Source organism: Camellia sinensis, unplaced genomic scaffold (genome assembly GCF_055761805.1).
Source record: "Camellia sinensis isolate YWXY unplaced genomic scaffold, ASM5576180v1 Unanchor1, whole genome shotgun sequence".
NCBI lineage: Eukaryota > Viridiplantae > Streptophyta > Magnoliopsida > Ericales > Theaceae > Camellia > Camellia sinensis.
Window position 1 is genome coordinate 5,872,436 of NW_028128987.1, and position 21,634 is coordinate 5,894,069.

A 21,634-nucleotide genomic window follows, 5' to 3' on the forward strand; every position below is an offset into this window, starting at 1 on the left:
GAGTGTGTTGGAGGATTATCTAAATGCTCCAAGGTCATGATTCAATAAACCTTACTGACGGAGGATTTACAAGTAGAGAGGATTTGAAGACTGTTGTGTATGGAGAGAAAATTTCAAAAAAAAATTATTATTTTATTATACATATAAGAGTCAAGGGCATTTTTGTCATTTTATACTAAAAATTAAAAAAACTATATTTGTTAGTTGTTTGTAATTTACCCATATATATATATATATAACATAATATAGAAAACAAAAAATCAATTTTCGAAAATTACTGAGTTTTAAATAGCCCACTTTGAAAAACAATAAAAGCAAATTAAGAGACTTTAATTGCCCGGGATCACAAATTACCATTTTGGAGGCACAAATTACATACAAACATTTTCAGAAAAATAATTTCACTATCAAGGTAAACTTTGAAAGTCCTAAATACTTTTAGGACAAAGGAAAGGAGGGAAAAAAATGAAAACTAGCAAGTTGCAAATTGGATGAGGTTGTCAATACCAGAGAGAAACATACAAATCTGAACTGGTCATCTGTTTTTTATTAAACTCTTAATTCAAAACTCTGTTACAACCTCGTTAGTGCAGTCGCACAAGTTAGAAAATGAATGAGCTTTTTAAGGCTTTTTCGGTTCCTAACTGAAATAACTGTATTTCTTAACCAAGTAGCAATGGTTTTCCTTTGTAACAGCACTTCACCTCACTCACTCCACTTTCTTGCTCAATTTATCAACGTCATCTTCAAATGCAGTCTTGGACTCATCAAATTCCAACAACTACAAATGATAACAGAGTTGTAAGTAAAGAATTCAACCAAGTATCAAGCGCACAAAACATCTCAAAACTTGTCCAACAGCTACAAGTTTGCTGGCAGCGGTTGGAAATACATCAATTCAAATTAAGTAAACTTTCAGCAATTATGTTTATCATATTTCTTCAATACATTTGCCTTTATTTTTTTTATTTTTTATTTTTTTGATAAATATATTATTTCTTCTTTTTTTCTTTTGATCGACAACAATAAAAAATCATAAGATGGGTAATACAAACAAACCTGTTTGACATCACCATTCCATATGCAATGAGCTGCCAAAAACCCAATAACAGCTGGTACTATATATAGTAGTGCAGGCTGAAAGTGAAATGAAAGAATACACATCATAGAAGAAGAGTTAAAGATGGATAAAGAAATGAGCACATTAAAAAATAGAAAAAAATTAAACCTTCCCCGGCTAGGGTAATTGCTGGGTATATGTATCAAAAATAATTTATCCACCGAATTTGAGTTTGCCCGAATCACCCAAATTTGTGCATGTCAATCAACCACCCGGACGACCGCTGCAACCCTTGTCAAGCGCAGCTGTCACCTTTGTTGCCGAACGACCGGCATGCACAAATTCAGGCAAGTCAAAATTTGGTGGATGTAGCATTGCTCAATAAATTTATTCTTTTGTTTATTTACATACATACATGTATGTATATATGTATCATTACAGCAAAAAGAAAAGAGTGATACACACCTGTGCAGCTTGAAACCAATTCATGACAATAATAGTAAGGACCAAACCAGCAGTATATCCCAGAAAAGCACTCTTGAAATACTGGCTCTCTTTCCTCCTAGACACATCGAAACGCAATGCCAATGCTACAAAAATGCCTGAAGGAGAAAAGGGGGTGTGAGAATATACGACACCCAGTGTGTAAGTTTCAGAGAATATACAACACCCAGTGTGTAAGTTTCAGAGATTAGGACACATAATGCATATGATTATATAATAGAACCATTAGCAAGTAAGAGTATGCACCAAGAAATCAAAAACAGGAAAGCCCCAAATAAAAAATTATCATCAGTAATATATATAATTTTCATGATTCAGGGGAAAGTTTTTTCCCCTATGTTACAGGATGGAGGGGATTTTCCGTGGTTTCTCTTGTACAGGGAAAATCATGCCAGCCACTTGGTGATTTTTACTTGCGTTGATTGCTACTGCCAAGTCATAGTCAAAAGAGAAATAATTCTAATGATATGCACATATTACATAATCAGCGCCTACCGTCAACAATCAGAATCGGGGAACCTGAAGCCCCGACTTTCTTCTCACATATAAGTCAATGAAATGGCAGTCCATGTTCTATACTTAATCTCCTTGTAAACTACATAGTAAGATTCTATCAAAGAATGCCACAGCACGAGGGGATGTTGATAAAAATTCCATAACAAAATCAGAACAAACAATGGTACAAGTGCTCATAATCCAAATCATAATTGCATGCAGTAGACATGCCTAAAAAATAGTGTGCGCCTCAAGCAGTGAAGCTAAAGAAATGTGACATGAAAAGGGCATGAATTCCAAGCATATCATGCACAGCATTGGAAAACAATGATCTAACTACATTTAATGATTAAGGCACATATGCTTTAAAATTTATGTATAAACAAATCCAGATTGCAGGGTTACTCCAATTTGTTGAAAAGAATGTGAGATTAACTAAATTTACAACAACAAATGCCCTGTAACTTCACACAGCCTGACAACAAACTCTTAAAAATTATCAGGTAGCAGAAACAGAACTAATCATGGCCAACATTCAGGGAAATAGATTTTTTTTTTAATTCAACTTGAACATCACACCTGGAATTACTATGTCTCCAAGTCCAAGCATCGAAAATGGACGTGCAGAATCTCCTGTTGGGAATAAAAGCTGCAGAGAATTAAAAATCACAATCAGAACAATACAGCACAACAAACTTGGGGATCCAAATAGGAATTTAAAAAATATATATATACATTTCAATTATCCTGACATACTGACCTTTATAGGAGCATCGAAAGATTTTGCAACACTAACCATCACTGGGGTAAAGAAAACCCAGAAAATATCATAGACAAAAAGTCCAGCCTGCAGTTTTTTTAGCAGAAAAGAATCAGACAAAACATGAATCCACTGAGTGCATAAACTGGCATTGGGAGAGAGCCAAATTAGCACTGAACACCCTACAAAATCTAAATATTATATGCAACCAGTCTTTTTAGTAAGTCATCTTCTGAAGAGGTTTTGTGTTAGTCTTTCTGCAAAAATACCCTATATCACCTCAACACCTCCAGCTGAGACCAAAAGGGAGGGGGAGGGGAGGGAGAAAATGAAACAAAGAAAAAAAAAATGAAATGAAAAAGGAATAAAAATTAAAGAAAAGCAGACAATAATGATAAAGACTATACAGGGTTGAATGCACATGTTATGTATAATGTACTCTGATATGGACAATCCACAGTCCACAAACCGGTGCAGCAAACTGAAAGGAAACACAACAGTAGTAAGGCCAACATGACAAAAGTTGGAAAGGTGTCAAGATACTCTATTTCTTTTGCAACGGTCTCAATATTTTGGCAACAATTACTTACGGAAATTGAATACTAAGAAGGCAACATATGGTTAAAGCATGTAAAATTTATTAATCAAAAGCAAAGGGGAAAAAAAGCAACAAAAGTGGGAAAACCCACATTACTGGTCAAAATCATGTCTGATTCATGTAAACACTCAAGGAACAAATCATTGACTCCGATTTAGACAGAGAAAACACCCAAGAATCAAACAAAAATTAGAAATTAATGTTCAGCTTTTCAGAAGAAAGCCAGTTCCCTCATTTCAAGAGAAAGCCATATGGTTTGTTTTCATTTTTTTTCTCTCACAATGAAATGGTTAGAAGTAAAAGATAATTCACATATCTTTAAATTTAAAAAGGGTACTTCCAGAAAAACAAAGAGGAGAAGAAAAAAAATCCCTTCCTTTCACATATTTGAATTTTATTCTTCTAAAACATTTTTTTTTTAAAATGAGAATGAAATGTGATAAAAAGATGTGTCAAAAGCAATAGATTTGTCACATCACAAGGTTGTGTTTGTCACAATAAGATTTTAACATTCTGTTTCTTCTTTTTTAGTTTTCAAAAATAACAGAAGTCGGAATGGCTTGATATGGATCTGCGATTAAAAAAAAAACGAGAGAACAAAGAAAAAAGCACAAGTTTGGGAGCAAAGACTACATATGGGCTTATGTTTTCCCCAATTGAGCACTCACAAACCTTTTCCTTACTGTTTTAACCTGCCAAATCCAGATATTCACTTTCAACCTCCAACACCCATGTTCAGTAGCAAGAACAATATCACATTACAGCATGAAAGAACATATTGATAAGAGTGACAAGCACGTGCAAACAGAGAGAACATCATGCTTCTTGCTTTACATAGAAGAGAATATTTAAGGTCAAGATGAGTACTGGAGGATGAGCGACAATGATATGCCAGGTAAACGCTGGTGATGATGAATGAATAGTCTCTCAACTTCTGACAATATATGCATTCTTTGATCAAAAAGTAGTAATAAGACGGTGAACCCCTAGAAAGTTCTCATGACTACCTAAAAAAATGAAGTAATCTTTTCTTCTCTCAAAAAAAAAAAAAAAAAAAAAAAATGAAATGAAAATTAGGCATAATGAAGCCGATAACCCGACCCTAACCAAATGCATTGTGTATTTCTCTTGCTCTTCCCCCAACTTCAAGAAAGCTGTATTGAGGGGTGTCCTTATAAAGGCATATCTCTTGGAAAGTTGTCGGAATGAACTCATAAGGCCAGAATAGTAGAGTAATTGTAGGACTAAGTTAACTAGTTTAGTTTGTCTTGGGTTGCGGTGCATTCAGTTCACCAAGTAATGGATGGTTAGAATTGCAAATATTGAGATGTAAAGAACTGCATTTTGTGGAGGCTATCGCTTCATATGAACTCTATGGATATTATTCGAAGGATCAAAGCAGACCCAAGTTCATGTGAAACCCAAGTTTATAACTTGGACGCTATCTTGTCATCATGTATACCTACCTCAGTTTAGGGAACAAAAATGTAAACATACTGATGTAGAGCTAAAACCATCAATTTTTGATCGGCAACATAAAGAAATTTATTGAAAAAAAGGAGAAGAAATAGAGCTAAAAGCATTATGATCTAGCAAGAACACATAAGTTCAAAGAAAGGGTAACAAGATTATATAACAGTTTTTAGGTTGCTGGTTGTCAAGTTCCAGAGATACATATAAAGACTAAGATGTCTCTGGTTATCCTATTAGGAAAATAACATTAATAAATAAATCCATAGATTCTATTTCTTACCAGTAGGATGGCACCAGTCTTAAATGATCCAAGCGACAGCATTTCAATTCCCTACAAATTTGAGAAGTAAAAGATGAAGCCAACCCATTCGAAGTTCTCAATATATTATTATGTCAGACAAACATATATATATATAGAGAGAGAGAAGTTTGCCAAATACAAAGGCTTTTGCCCACTTGAAAAATAAAGAAAATACACCATGCCTGCACATAAATCTATATGAGATTAAATAACTTCTGAATCCAAGGAGGAAAAAAAAAGAAGCCATAGTAAAAATCCATATGGTAGCAACGCTACTAGCATTCCAAGATAATTTAATCCCAATAGATCCTCAATGAAATAGCATCAACAAAATTTCAGATTAGAAAGGAGAAGATAATAAAAAAAGAAAAGGAGAAATATTTAAAAATCTGAACAAGATATCACAGAAAATGAAAATGATGAGAAATGAAATCCATATTAAAATTATATGCATAATCAGCAGATATAATTAAAATCCAACATTACACATGCGGGGTTAATAAATAAGAAAATAATCTGCACAAGCATATAAAGTTCAATTTGCGAAGAGCACACATAAATCAGAGAGCCTATCTGCTTCAACTTTCAAAAAGAATTACCTAGAATGTGTATAATGAAAATTTTGAAAACCAAACACTACAGTCATTCAGTATTTTTTACTAGAAATCCAAACCCAGCAGTGCAAATCTGATTATAATTGGGAATAGGAATCAAAACAATGTTCTCCATAACCCTCTATTCAGAGGGGTTTGGAACAATTTAAGCAATTTAGTGGCTTGTTCAGGAATAAAAACTAATATGACACCCTAGTTCAGCAGCCAGGTGAGATAGACATGCTTCAACCCTCCCCCAGTAAGTTAACTTACTATAAAACCCCTATTGTATAGTTTCCTTAAGTACTCTGATATACAAAAGACATTAACAGCTTCCTACAATCAAATTCAGACCTCTCTCTTGTTCATGACAAGCTCCATCCATCTCTAGCACTAAGTATTTATTGAAAGTATTCCTAGCCCCAAGTAGCTCCATGATAGGATTAAGCGGAGGTGTATAGCAATCCAGCGGAAACAGCTAATCACAATCTTGGCTAGAAAGCTCAGACATCATGAAAGGCACTTGGATTGAAAACAACAGCCAAGGAACTGAACTTCACGATGAAGGAGATTGAAAATGACTGCATAGTTCATATCTACGATTTTGATGGTGATTTCTGTTTCTTTTAGTTTATATCTTGTCTGAAAGGACAAAAAGGAGAGGCATTAAAAAAAATATATTATATTGCATTCATCTGACAATGGGTATGGATCCATGCAACGGAAGCCAAATATTGGTATTAAGACTTGTTAAGTTGAGTTGGGATGAGTTGTTAAGCCAAAACGAAATTTTATTGAAAAAAGAAAAAAAGAGGTACAAGGGAGGACAAGGAGTCCTCAAAACAGAAAACAAGAAAAGAAACTCAGATCATCTAAGAATCACACACAAACTTCCAATCACTAGAAATCAAGAAAAGCGAAGTCTCTTTGAACGGGGGAGCCGCTAAAGCCCAAAACGATGCCAAAGCCCAAAAAGAATTCAAATCCGCGAACTTGGCATTTGAAGATCCTTGTGTTTCTTTCCAACCAAATGACCTAGAAAATCGCAAACACTGCACAAAGTCACAACACCTTAGCCTTTTTCTAGACACCAAAAGCTTGGAAGTCAATTAAGAGCACTAGCATACTTGCTTCAAGAGACACCTACGCAAAATCACCCAAAAAGAAGAATCACTGCCATAGACTCAACGCCACCAAATGATTCAAAGACTCCCCATCGCCCTTACATGCACCATTGAGGACAGAGAGCGATTAGGCCTCCTCTTTTGAAAAACATCATTGGTCAAAATCCTTCCCTGAACCAAAGACCACATAAAGAACTTCACTTATTGGCTGTCCAACGATAGGTTACTTTGTTGATTTCATTGTTAGGCTAGACCTAGTCCGACCAAGCTGTGATAGGATGTCAGGGTTAGAAGCTTAGGACACTTTCAATCAGGGTTAGAAGCTTAACTTTAAAAAGAACTTAAATTTATAAAAAATAAACTCTCAATTTCCAAGAATAATAAATGAAAAAAATTTCAACTATGATTTTTATTCCGTATAGTTCTCTATATTTTGAAGGTTAGGAAATAGAAAATGTTTCTAAAAAACTTCGCCAAATATGTCCAAGATTTAAATAAAATAAAAGTAAAACATGAGAGAAGCCACACAACAAATATTCTCAAGATAATATGTACCTCAATCTCCTTCAAAGTTCATATCCTTCTCCACCAACCACTATCTCAAACCTCAAATAAACCACAACCCCAAGAAACTTCGACGCATATGATGATGCAGCCCACCTAATGTGGGACACTTGAAATGATAATTTAGGGTAAATGTTAAGAGTGCGTCAATTCAATAGCAAAAAATAATTCATCTATATGTTGAATTTCACTATTCTCTTTGAACTTTTTTCTTTTTCTTTTTAGTGATAAATAAGTTGATTATTGGTGTCCACATCTTCCAATACCAACTTCACGATTTGCTCAGACTTCCTCTCACACTTAAAAACCTCAAATCCAAATAGCCATAAAAAACCAACAAATACTTCTTTACTCAGAACAAAAGAGAAAAAGTCACAGATATTACTTCAACTGACTACGAACCTAATTGAGACCCATTAAACGTGCTTGCAGGTATAAGCTTGTTATCAAGGTTTTACAAAGCGACCGCAACCGTTACGTAACGCCGTTACGTAACGGTTTTGGCAGTTACTGCCACCCGTTACGGCCGCTTTTGTAGTGTGATTGAGATTCACAGGTTTGTCGGCCGTAGCGGTCGTAACGGTGCCGTAACAGCCGTAACGGCCTGTTACGCACAATTACGTAACAGTTCCAAACTGTTTCTTCCGAAAAAACACACAAAAAAAAGTTGAAAATGGGGGAAGAGGGATAGAGAGAAGAGAGAAGATAAAGAGAGAAAATGGAGGAGCAAGAGAGAGAGAAGAGGAAAGATGAAGAACATGTTATTGATTTGTTGAAACGGTAAGACCTATGCTATTCTATTCAGCTGCTATCACTAAACCATTTTGTTTGTGTGTGTCTATCTATATATTATTTGAAAATAATACTAATAATAAGTGTGGTCATTATCTATTTGGCTTGGTTAAAATATGTATATATATATATATATTTAGACTCTTATTTATTCTCTTACTTTTGTCATTGTTTATCTTATATATAATAGTTAGTGATTGATTTTTTGTATAATATAAAGTCATTAATTATTAAAATAAAATATAAAAAACTCAGTTTATAGTGATTTAAAAATATGAAATATATTGCATCATACTTAAAAATTTTAAAAAAATTGATCAATATTTATTTTCAACCCAATAAATATGATCATGGAAAAAAAATATGCGTATCGGTAAGTTTTTTTTAAATTGTGCGAAAAATAAAAAAATTCACGGTTCTGGTTACCGCAACCGTTACACTACGGCCTTTACACCCCGCAACCACAACCGCGTCACCGCCACCGTTACGGCGACCGCAATCGCTTTTCAGAACCTTGCTTGTTATACAGTATCAAAATATAGAGACAGCTTCTCTTTGAGTGAGATCACCAAGATTAAAATGGATCACTAATATGAGGTAGAACGCAATGTTATATGACTAAAAAGTAATAACTAGAAACAAGCCACGCACTAATCGTAAAGAGCAAATAATTGCGGATATATACAAAGTTGACTCGACAAAACTTTTAACAAACACAGAGCATGATGTCATCAAGTTAAGAGGTAAAGCATTACAACGCATGATTGAGGTGGAGTTTAGTAAAGCTTCCAGAAAGTTCAATAAAGGAATCCTCGAGCAATTGAAAAGTCAAATGAGGTCACGGTCACAGAATGTCAGCAATTGAGATGCTACAAATGACGCATTATTTCAAGAATGATTCTATCGAACCTGAACGCAAAATGCAAGGCCCAATATATTGTTAGCCAGCCAATGCTTCTGTGAAGCATACCACGCACAGAAAAAGGTTCCAGGGATAGCTGCAACAATCTGAGACCTTGTGAACTCAACCTCCAAAGCTGCGGAAGAAATATGCAAAGAAAAACATCATTCTGCATATTACAAGCAAGATACTGTTGACTGCATCATATGAAAACCAAGAAAAGCAGGAAACAAAGAGATTGCATTCGTTCAAAGGTTGACACACATATTTTACCAGAAGAAAAATGTTAACTCGAGTCACCCCAGACTTAGTTGTTAAAACCATGCAATAAAGATAAACCAAAAACCGAAGTAGAGAACCACACCAATAGGATAAAAGCATGAGGCAGACTACCACCAAGCTTTCCTGGCAAATATCTACAAGTGTATATTACATCTTAGAAAAATAGAAGCACGTATAGCTTGAGAACATAGTTATCAAAATCCCGATCCAGATCATAGGATCTTATGATTCCACGATTTTAGTTGTGCCAAATGATCCGGATCACACTAGGATCTTAAATTTAGTAAGATCTTAAAGTTACTACGATCCTATTCATAAAATCGTGTAGAATCGCATACGATCCCGATTCTACTATGAACCTGATCCTAACAATTTTTTTTCTTATTATTTATTTCTTGTATATATGTGTGTGTATGTGTTTATCTATATAAAAATTTTGACTATAAACACTTTTTTCAAATGTCTCTTCTAATCAATGTTAACATAAAAGATGTATTATATCAAATTTATCATTTTTCTTTAATCTTTTTAAAATTACGTAACATATATTATCATTATCGATAATTTTTCATCTTATTTTACATTGAAAGTAGAATCTTACGATTCTCGATCCGATTTTATGATCTGATCCACGAGTCCCTTCCATCGATCCCACGTGGGATCTTGATTCTATGATCCAAAAAAAGAGTGTTTGTACAAGTTGATGAAGGACATTGAAGAAATCATTGTTATTTATAAATTAAAAAAATTAAAAAAAAAAAAGAAACCCCTGTTGCTAATTCAATTTCACTAGATCAGTAGCAACCAATGTGAAGTAGGATTGTAGGAATCAACACGCAATTATGCATACATAAGTGAGCCACCTTGCATAAAACCTCACCAAAAATCATCATGCAGTGATAATATTATGTAAGGATGTCATCTTAACTAGTATGTTAACTGTGACAGACATAGTTGTCAAATTGAGAATCACATCATTAATCGAATTGCGGATTGTGAATCAAATCAAATCGACAATCGTTTGGATTCAAGACCAACAAACTATAAAAATTATTTTTTAAATTATGTTTAACTGTTATATATATATATATATATATGAAAAAAAAATGAAATAAATTGATTTTGGCACATTTATAAATAGTGTTTATTTGAGAAAATGATTACATAGTCTAGTTGGAAAAGGATTTCCATTATAATAAGAGATGTGGGTCCAAATCCTACAAACATAAGACTACTCAAAGCTCATAATATAGAAACCCCACACAACCCCCCCCCCCCCCCCCCCAAAAAAAAAAAAAAAAAAAAAAAAAAAAAAACCCAGCCATGGAACCATTGGATCTTACTTTATTTCACTAAAACAACAATACATAATTCATAAGTACAATCTTTAAACATCCTTGGAAACTGTATTATGAAACGGTTAAATAACAACAAATCATGCATAAGTTTTTGGTTATTTTTATACTAAACACTATTAGAAATTGTATTATGTCATTTTCTTTATTCAAAGATGTAAAAGAGGGTCAAATCTGTCAAACACGATAGTTTCAAAAATTGTATGAATCATAAAAATTGAATCGATTCATGAATCAATTGTAAATCATATGATTTCACTATAAATTCTATCCCAAAATAAATTCACCCACAGATTCGTATCAATTTACACATGAATCACAAATGAAATCATGAATAGAATCACAAATCATAAGATTTTCATAACATAGGTGACAGGTAATATTGACCTTCATTCAAATCTCACCCTCTTAGTCCTTCCACTCCGAGCCCAAGTCAGCCATTAATGAAATGGTAATGTTTTCATAATCAAGTAGAAATGGTTTGTCAAGCAACCACTTTTCCCTTTAAAACTATAGCTCACTCTATTCCATTTTTTGTATCTTAGCTAACCATGCAATAGTTTTAGAAAAACACTTTTGAATAATAAATTAACAAAAATATCCTTTTTTTTTATTTAAATGATTTTTTAGGGAATTAGGATGCTATTTAAACCCATAAATTTAGAGAAGGATAATATGGAAAGTGATGATTCATATTTTTAACTTTTTAAGACGTCAAAAAAATGGGACGTAAGACGTAAGACGCATAAAATTCAACAGAGTATTGAGCTAAATAGGATCAAAAATTTATGGCATATCCAAGGAAAAAATTGCCATTTTTTTCCATCAAAACGTTTCCATTTCCTAGGAGACTAAAAGGAAACATCAGTAAAATAATGAAATTCTAGTGTTCCCATCAAAACAAATTAGAACATAATGAAACACACCAAAACACAACACAACATATCAAAGAAATAAGTTATATCAACAGAAATTTAGAATTTTAATAAAGGATTTCAAAAAATTTAAAGGTCATATTTTTTACTATATTAATAAAAACTAGTATTAGTAATATAACAAAAATTTTGTTAATGAGTGCCCTAAGAGCACTTGTTAACAAGCTTACAATGGATGTGCTTTCTTTATGAAAGTGTGTGTCATAAAGAATGTACAACTATTTTAAGTTTTGTTAACCAACGCCCTTGGGGCACTCGTTAACAAGAGCCATATAATAATATTATTATTACTATTGTTTAAGTAAACTTTTAGCCTTATTTGTTAGTAACTTGCACACTTTTAGAATCATTTGCACTTCTGTTAATGAAATTGAGTTAATATTTAACAAGTTCTGGTTAATATCAATTTTGATATTTTGATTTTACGTTCTTTAATGCGAACATATATGACTATCGATATGTTTAATTAATCAATTGTAATATTTTTATATGTTTGAATAGATTTCAATTTATGTTTCCTTACATTTCTATACATTTTCAAATTCTTTTTGTTATTTCTAAAACATTTCTGAATCAATTCCAAATCATTTCCAAAACGTTTATATTTCCATGCTAAATTAAAACAAGGGTTAGTTACACAAAGACCCCCTAAACTATTTAGAAGTATCACTTTGACCCCCTAAACTTTAAAAGAATTCAAATGGACCCCCTAACTATTGAGAAGTATCACTTTGCCTCCTAAACTATAAAAACGTACGAATAGACCCCCTAAACTATTGGCGTTTTTCACTTTGACCCCTACCGTTAACGGTCCAATTTGTACGTTTTTTTATAATTTAAAGACATTTGTACTCTTTTATAATTTAGATGGCAAAGTGATACTTCTCAATAGTTTAAGAAGTCCATTTGTATGCTTTTATAGTTTAGGGGATCAGAGTGATACTTCTTAATAGTTTAGGGGGTCTTCGTGTAAATAACCCTTGAAACAATAGACTAAAATGAAATTTTGACTCCATGGCATATCAATTGCAAATTCAGAACCCAATTTGATGCATGTCCATGTCAATGCAGGCTTAGAACATAGTCCAGCCAGGAACAAGACTTATCAATTCCGAGATGGGACAGCTACTACTACACACTAACTCATTGCAGCATATCACTGTTGAATGACACATCAATAAGAAGGAGAAAAAAAAAATCTTAATTGGAAAGTTTAAAGTTGACTGTGCTACAGAAGAGAAAACAGCATTGCACATAAAGGAACACAACATTGTCTGAAAAAAGAAAAAAAGTAGAAAGAAAGAGCATTCTAAAATAAACATTGAAAAAGGAAAGGAAAATGAGGGTGCCACATACAACGGAAATATGGGAAACGCCAGATTATTAGGTCCTCATTCCAATGCTTAGGCAAAAAACGACTGATTGCAGGTAACAGTGTCGCCCTGCAAAAGGTGAAATTTAAAAAAAATAATAAAATGTCAGTTAATGATGCAGACAAATCACCTTAAAGCAACAACTTGCAACAGATATTAAGCATAGTAGAATGGCCCATACGGAGAGAACATACGAAAGAGCGACGATCCCAAGTACAAAGAAGTAGCACGTCAGAACAGCATTAACCAAGTCTTTTGACAAAAACTTAAAAAGCAAGAACAGCGATAACAGCATTGCACTCCCAACCAAAGGGAAGCGCATAGCATGTTCATTAGACATTGTCTCCTGCAGATTAAAGATGTCAGAATTGAGCAAAATTAATCTAGATTGAAAGGAAGAAAAATGTACAACTTAAGACATGGTGCAAAATGGACTGTATGCTGTACTTACTGAAGGTGGAGTTGGCTTGACTGAGCGGTAGCAACCCACATATACTGTGAGGCAAGCAGTCAAGATGACATTTAAATTTGGATTTACATTTACAACCAATGGTGCCAAACTTAAACCTGCAGCCATATATAATACATATAAATAACAAAGCACACTGCTCAGAAATGTGAGACAACAAAGGCACTACCACATAACGAATGAAACATAATGAATTATTCGTAAAGAATATATTTAGTGCACACTCCCTAAAAATGTAGTCTTTGACTAGTAACTTTGCATTGAACATCAATGGTGGAATTGGGAACTAAAGAATTTTACATCTATTAGTTGCACTCGACTCACATAGAATCAGAAGTGTTACTGTGCCACCAGGTGGCATATCTCTTGCAAGAAAGATGACAACTAGTCCAGCTGCTCAGGGAACAGAAACAATTTAGGATCATGTTAGTGCACTACTGGTTTTGGGGGAATCACTCTTAACACGAGCACATGAGAGAGAGAGAGAGAGAATCTTTACACAATAGCCAATTGACACCTCAGCGAAGACTAATATCATCCCCAACATTAATACAGAAAAAGATATCTACAGGAAGGGGTTCATTTACCTACCTGATACAACAGATCATCTCAAGGAACACCTTTTTGTGTTCCAAAAATTAATTCTTACACACATGACCAGTCACCTCAAACAAATGTGATTTTTCAGAAGCAGTTCACTTCAAACCTATAAAAAACAACAGCTCCACCATTTAAACAGTCATTTGGGGACATCATGGTAACTCAGGTCCTATTTTGTGCAAAATTGATTGAGTGAAAAAAATAAAGGCCTCGTTTGATTTGTGTTTTTGAGATATTATTTCAAAAATAAATTTTTGGAAAGAGTTTAGAAAATTTGAAAATTTGTTTGGTTGTATATTTTGAAAATAATTTTGGAGTTTTGGAGCTTGGAATGATTTTATAGTTTTTTTGTAGTTGAATAGGGGTGTGAGAGAAAAAATGATTGAGTGAGGAGAGAAAAAAAGTAATTGATTGATGTTGTAAGAGAGAAAAAAAAGTGATTTTGGAATTTTTTTTTTTTTTTTTAAATTTCAACCAAACATGTTTTTGGAATTTTTTCTCCAAAAAAATGTTGAGAGACAAACCAAACATGCCCAAAGAGTTACTCGAAGCAGAAAACGGAACTTGGAAGGCACTCTCTTTACTGAAATGGTAAGAGTGAATCCTGATGACCAATATATTAAGAATTAAGAGACAACCAACAAAAAGCAGCGCACTCCATTTAAACATGAAGTTAAAGGAATGCAAAAATTAAACTTTTTCAAATGTCAAACACAAACATGCGTCAAACACACTAGAAGAAGTGTCCATTTTTTCAATCAAACACACTAGGGACACGCAGTGCCTTTTTTTAATTTAAAAATAAATAAATAAATAAAAAATCATCAGAGCCAAAGTGGATGAATTTGACGAGTATAAATGTGACAAAGAATAAATATATACTATTCAAATATACATATAATAAATATATTAATTTTATATTTTTCATGTGTAACCTCATGCCATGTCTTGTATTTTTTTTTTTTTTAAATTTGTGTTTGCATGTGTTGTGTCCATGTCCACATTTTTTAGGTTCTAGCTAATCGAGTTGAACTAGCTACCTCATCAAGTCAACATTGAGTCATCAATTTCCCTCATGAGCAGAGCCTTGATCAAAAAAATCGTTCAACGCAATATTGCTCACACGCTATCCCAAACATCAAAGATTCACTCACAAAACAGTCCTCTATTAAATGTGGACAATTAAAGAGTAAGCTCAGTTTTCTTCATTGAACTAGTAAGAAGTTGAGCAGGTCTCTCATCATGCTCATCACAGCCACCGCATTGGTATCATCAAACAATTGTAGCACTTCACTTTATACAATATCAATGGCAAGCCACCGCAAGAGAAAAGCTCGGCCGAACAGGAAAACTCGTGAAAGTTTTCACCACCATGAAAGAGGAACCCACTAACAAGATCACTTGAAATGGATGTCATGCATCAACCTAGTATTCGTTGTGTTCCACTCATACCTAACATCTTTGGTTGACTCACAAAGAGCTAGATTAGCCCACAAGTTATAAAGGGTTTGATGTAGGGGTGTTCACATGTTGGATCGGATCGGGTTGAAAAATGAACTACCCAATTTCAACCCACTGCATATTTGAAACCAAACAAACAGGGTTCAAAAGTTTTTGGTCAGTAGACGAAACCAACCACTCATCGTCATTCCTAACCCTTTCAGTATCTTTTGATAGAAAAAAAAAATCCCAACATTTTTGAAGAACAAAAAATTGCAAGAATTAAAAAAAAAAAATTGAAACCCATTCATGAATCAAATTGAAAATAATTTTACAGTGGGACTTTCCAGAGGAAAGTGGTGAGAGAAAGAGGAGGTTTGATGTTGGCCATCTATGAAGCACGGATACATATCAGATACTTGTTAAAACTATCGGATATTCCTTAATTAATTTTTATTAGTTTTAGAGTATCGGATACTTAATTTTGAAGTATTGGATATTCCAAGTCATGTATTATTTGTTTTACGAAATTAGAATTGTAGCATTTCTTACATAGTATTATAATATAATATAATTGCAAGGATAAATTTAAAAATATTTTTCTAATAGTTTATTTAGTTCCTTGATATGAAGAACATAGTGAGTTAAATAATAGAATTTGTTAAATTGATGTATCCTAATTGTTTTATGCATGTCCACCATAAATACATAGAAAGTAAGGATTAACAAGAGAATATAACAATATTAAATAAATAAGATAGTAAACTTAAATATAACATTTTTTTTTTTTTTTTTGGTGATAAATTTTGAATACAACCTTTTTTACAAGTGCCAAATGGAAAAGTACAGGGATAAGTTATAAATTGTTCTATTATTTGATTTGATATTGAAATGAAATATTTGCAAGACCTATTGAAAATTTAAAAGTTAAACAAGCTACGAGCTTAAATTAATAACTAATTCTTAAATATTAGTATTTTGCATTACAAAATTATATTGTGGTTTCTCAACATTCTTCAACTTATGTGTAACTCGCTACTAATAATTTTAAAAAATATATTTTTCAAAAACATATCATAATCGTACCGATATCCTATTTTTTTAGATTTTGTCGTATCGCCATATCTATATCGTATCCATATCCATGCTTCCAAGTTGGCCATGGTAGCAAAACAAAGTAAGGCAATTGGCAAAGTAGAGAGCCGAAGGGGCTAGGGTTTCTCTTTGCAAGGGCTTCCGCAAAGCTGCGGCAGCAAAAAAGGAGAATACAGTTGCAGCAGAGGAGAAGGTGAAGGCAACGGCGGAGATGGCGAAGCCAAGATAGAGGGGCAGCAGCAATGTTGATCATCCTTGTGTCTTTTGCAAACTAAGAGAGAGAGAGAGAGAGATGGGGAAGGGAAGAGGGAGACAGATGACTTTGGGGATAATAAGAAGAGAGAAAGAAAGAGAAAAGATGGATGAAGGGTCTACAGACTGTTGAGTTTTCTTTTTTTCGATTATACTGACTCTTGAGTTGTAGGACTCTTGAGCTGTAGGTTGAATTGTAGATCTTTAGGTTATCATTGTAAGTAATATATCTCTAAATTATAATTGTAGATCTCTAGGTTATAGATTTCTAGGTTATTATTACGTGAGATAAGAAAGAGTTCAAGATTAAATCTAATCTCTTAATCTCATTAGAGCAAGACACGTAGACATAAAAAAAATTATCTTTGTACTATGGTCGGGTCAAGTGGAACAATTTTTTGAATCACTTACTCAACATCCAACCACCAAACCAAGAAAATGCAGAATTTTAATCCACCACAGACATAAACTGTTATCAAAATCGTCTGTTATGCGTCGGTCACATTGGGCAAGTCAGGCGGAGTTTTTAACAACCCTAGTTCGATGGAACCAAGTAGGCTGGATTGGCCAAATTGTTAAGAGTTGGATGAACTCAAGTTTAGATTGGCCCACAAACTGTAAAGGGTTGGATGGACCCAAATAGGGTTGGATAAAGGGCAGATGGACCCAAGCAGCGCTGGATTGACCCCAAGCGCTGCTATATTTAGGGATGTATGAAAAATCGAAAAAACTAACCAAACTAATTGAATCCAACCGAATCAGTTATATTTGCTATGTTTTTTAACAAGAATCAGTCTATATAATTTCTAATTTAACCTTTTTTTATTTTCGGTTCAGTATTTGTTCAAGCACTTTGTACACCGAACTAAATCGAACCGCTTCAACATATATTGTATTTATAATATATATAATCTAATAATATAATAATATTAATAAGTACAATAAATTATTAACCTTATCATCTCTATAACCTAAGTTTGTAAACTCTTATTGTATATAATATTAACTCTTAACTCATTATTCTTGAAGCCTTAGTATTTTTAACTTTTTTTTTGTTTGTATTTTTGTTAATCTAAAAATTGAAAAGTATTCATTAAACAGATGGATTGAATATGTTTGAAGTGGTCGACAAATAACTAATTCAATGTTTTTATATAGATTAGTAACTATACTAAAAAGTGGCTCAAGTTTGAAAGGTCCTAAACCGATTAAACCGCACTAAACCAAACCGTTTCAATCGGTACGGTACGGTGCGGTTTGATGGGAGAAGCAGTTTGTATCAGTACTCAAAATAATAAAACTGACATTATCAGTTCGGTGAAAATTTTTACCTAAATACCGACCGCACCGAACCGATTACATCCCTAGCTATTAGCTGCTTGTCAAGCCTTGCTCAACTAAGCATTCTAGGAGTAAGACCTAGCTAGGCTAGACATTATTTATCAACTAGGCACTCTTTATGAAACCTAACTTGGCTAGGCATTTTGTATCAAAGATCTAGTACTCACTATGCATGATGTATGAAAAACCTAGCTCGATTAGACATTCCATACCAAAGATCTAGCACAGTTGGACATTATTTTTCTAAGATCTAGCTCACCTAAGCATTCTCTTAGTTCATTTCTTCATCATCAAGCAAGTTCGATCTTTCCCTCAACAACAACAAATTTATTATTGTTCCATAAAAAAGAAAGCGACATGCACATTAAATATTTGGGCAAATTACAATAAACCCCTTAACTATGACCCATTTTTAAGTTGCCCCCTAATGTTTAAAACTCAACACTCAGCCCTTTCAAGTATATAAAATACAAATGCTATTAACACTATTAACAGAAAACATGAACTTACCTTTTTACCCCTACTTCCCCATTGTCTTCCTCAACCCACCTAGTTTCTCTCTCTCAACAAAAAAAATGAAAAATGAAAAATAAAAAAACAAAAACCCACCATATGCCTTCTTTCCCCACCCACCGCCCATTACCTCTAAATCCCCTTTCCCCTCACCTGCCAACAAACACCACCTCCTCTTCCCCATTTCTCACATCTTGTACCAACCCATACCCATCACCATCAATTCCATACCCATATTTTTTCTTCCCCAATTATCAACTGCCACAGATCAATTGATCTTTTTATGTTCATCTCTAAGGTTCCAATGAACAATACACAAGCATCATCACACTTTTCCAATCCATCTTTATATTCACACGAGCACACATTTTTATGGACATATATACATACCACACAATGAAGGACCCACCAAAAAATCATCTTCAACTACAATAGATCTATCACAATTTAGATTTGTTCCTCCATATACGCCACCGAAATTGTCAATTGAATGAGATATTGGATTATACTATGGTGGTGAATGTGATGGAGGAAGGGGGCTGTGGGCTGTGAGGGCGTAGGCCGGTTATGGTGGTGGAAGGCAATGGGTTGCGTGTGGTTGGCAGCGGTGGCTTGCGGTTTGCGGTGGCCACATTGGTGAGAGTTGTGAGGAAAGACTTATATATATATATATATATATATATTTCTCACCTGGATTAATTTCATGAAAAAATTCACAACAGAGTTCGTGCCTTTTGTGAGTTTTCACCACAAGTTGAATCAATTTCACAAAAATGCTCTTGGAGATTGATGGATACATACATAACATACATTTATATATATATATATACATAACATACATGAGGTCATGTTTTCGGTGTCAAGTTTAAGACCAAAAAAATGAAGGGTATTTTTTTCAAAAAACATCAATTACCATGTCATGTGTTGCTCATGTAACATTTTCCATCCAAAACCCTAACGGTTTGTTAGCGGAAGGGGTTTAGTGTAATCAGATGTGTACTTGAAAGGGGTTGAGTGTCGAGTTTTAAACATTAAGGGGTTAACTAAAAAACAGGTCGTAGCTAAGGGGGGTTTACTGTAATTTACCCTATATCTTTTAGTCCAAAGGAATTTACCTTTCTCAATCCAAAACAAAAGCAAAAATAACGAAAAAGTAATTTGAATAGTAATTTGAATATGCAAATAATAAAACAAGACCAAGTAGAGAGCGCACAAGCTCCATAGAACGTGCAGAACACGGCAGCTTGATCACTGGAATATCAGCAAGGATAAATACAGAGATATGTGTGTATGTATACATATTTGAAAAGGCAATCTTCAACATGTAGGGATAAGGGAACATTGTTACTCCATAGAATGTTGGTGATAGGTATAAATCATATCTCTAGAACTCTCCCATCAAGTAGTGATTATAGAAATGTTCCCCAACATGAAATTTCACCCAGAAACTTGCAAACGCAAGAACAATTGCCGCATAAAATCAATGCAAAATAAACAGAAACAAAGCATCACAAAGGGCAACATAGTGTACAAGGCTCCCACGAAAGCAGGATCCGGGGACAGCAAGGCCTTACTCCCATTTCTGGACCCTAAAGCCACCATTTCACATCTAAAATTTTAGCAATTATCATCAGAATGGGATGAAGTAACAAACCTGCTAGAGCAATGTTAGCAACACGCTCACTTTTCTTCATAGTAAAATCCACCAAAAAAAAAACCCCGTTGCTTCTGCTGCAGAATTTCAACTGCTCAGTGCAGAACTATAGTCTGAAAAGACGATACAAGTATGAGATCAAAATCGGTTCAGTGCAAAGTTAAATCTTTCACAGGATTTTGAGAATCTGATTGCAATAAATAAAAAAAATATCATGTTCAGTGACCAATTGTAATCTTTACAAGATTTCCAGAATTCTGATTAGAATTAATACAGAAATTATATTTATATCATTCTGCTGAATCATGATCAAAATCGACTAAAGAACCCTAAATTGCAAAGCACTTTGCATTGAAATGGGTCTCCGTTTAACAACAATGATATCAAAGATCGAATTTAGAGAGAGAGAGAGAGAGAGAGAGAGAGAGAGAGAGAGAGAGAGAAATGGCGTGCCTGAGAAGAAACGAGAAAGAGATTTGACTCTTTTTCTCTGTCGCAGGACATACAGATCGCAGACGGGAAAGAGATAGTAGGTTCAATTTCGCCAAATGAGACGGGCCTATACGAGGGTTGTAAAAGACAAGAGAAGGATACGGGACCCTATAATATAAATTTAGGGTCCAGGTGGTTTGAGATCCAGACTGGATCGTTTAGTCCAATCTATGAGTGTATTTTCGGACTCTCTTTAATAACTCGAGTTATTTGATATTTGGTGAACAGTCGATATATCGGTTTATCAAAAAAAATCGATTGAGTCGGATCAATTTATTATATTTTAGACAGATGCATGATGATGAGCGAATGGTTACGGATTGATTTTCTTCAATCCGTCAATCTGGCAGACGAATAGCGGATTTGAGATTCTGTTGGCCGCAACCGAACCGTCAAACCGCGAACACCCCTAGTAATTTATAAGACTTTATATTTTCAGTTTATTTAAATATTTTGTTTGTATTTTTAATTAAAAAAAAGTTTATATATTCTGTTAAAAAAAAGTTTTCAACTTGAATATTTTTTTGAATTGAAAAAATAAACGTATTATTTATCTATATTTTTTGGTTTTTAAATCTATCTCTAAGAATAATAAATAGAAAATATGATATATGTTGGTTAATTTTTGTTTTCAAAAACAGATATAAATGTAACAATACAGAGATATA

The 21,634-nt window shown here is 33.8% G+C and overlaps 1 protein-coding gene across 2 annotated transcripts; it reads right to left on the minus strand.

The window, feature by feature from the left end:
* Positions 1 to 522: 522 nt before the first annotated feature.
* LOC114260325 (signal peptide peptidase) lies at positions 523 to 21,181 on the minus strand. 2 transcript variants are annotated; one of them, XM_082910892.1, is made up of 13 exons: positions 20,928 to 21,135; positions 20,475 to 20,587; positions 13,904 to 13,972; positions 13,562 to 13,677; positions 13,305 to 13,456; positions 13,094 to 13,179; positions 9,174 to 9,301; positions 5,171 to 5,221; positions 2,820 to 2,906; positions 2,639 to 2,708; positions 1,526 to 1,662; positions 1,060 to 1,137; positions 523 to 781 (listed from the first exon to the last, which is right to left on the minus strand). In XM_082910892.1, exons 2-13 carry the CDS (start codon positions 20,512 to 20,514, stop codon positions 710 to 712), a joined length of 1,086 nt encoding a protein of 361 aa, XP_082767018.1. In that variant the 5' UTR covers positions 20,515 to 20,587; positions 20,928 to 21,135; the 3' UTR covers positions 523 to 709. The 2 variants fall into 2 exon arrangements, with proteins under 2 accessions (XP_082767018.1, XP_082767019.1); XM_082910893.1 differs by lacking the exon at positions 13,904 to 13,972 and having other exon boundaries at positions 20,928 to 21,181.
* Positions 21,182 to 21,634: the final 453 nt, after the last annotated feature.

Bases quoted from the DNA above. Each gene is read 5' to 3' on its own strand.
- LOC114260325 (XM_082910892.1), bottom strand. From the start codon at position 20,514: ATGAAGAAAAGTGAGCGTGTTGCTAACATTGCTCTAGCAG. The intron at 13,973-20,474 runs GTTTGTTACTTC...TTCCCTGAGCAG, and splicing joins TGCTAACATTGCTCTAGCAG to CTGGACTAGTTGTCATCTTT. The intron at 2,907-5,170 runs GTAAGAAATAGA...AAAAAACTGCAG, and splicing joins AGACTGGTGCCATCCTACTG to GCTGGACTTTTTGTCTATGA.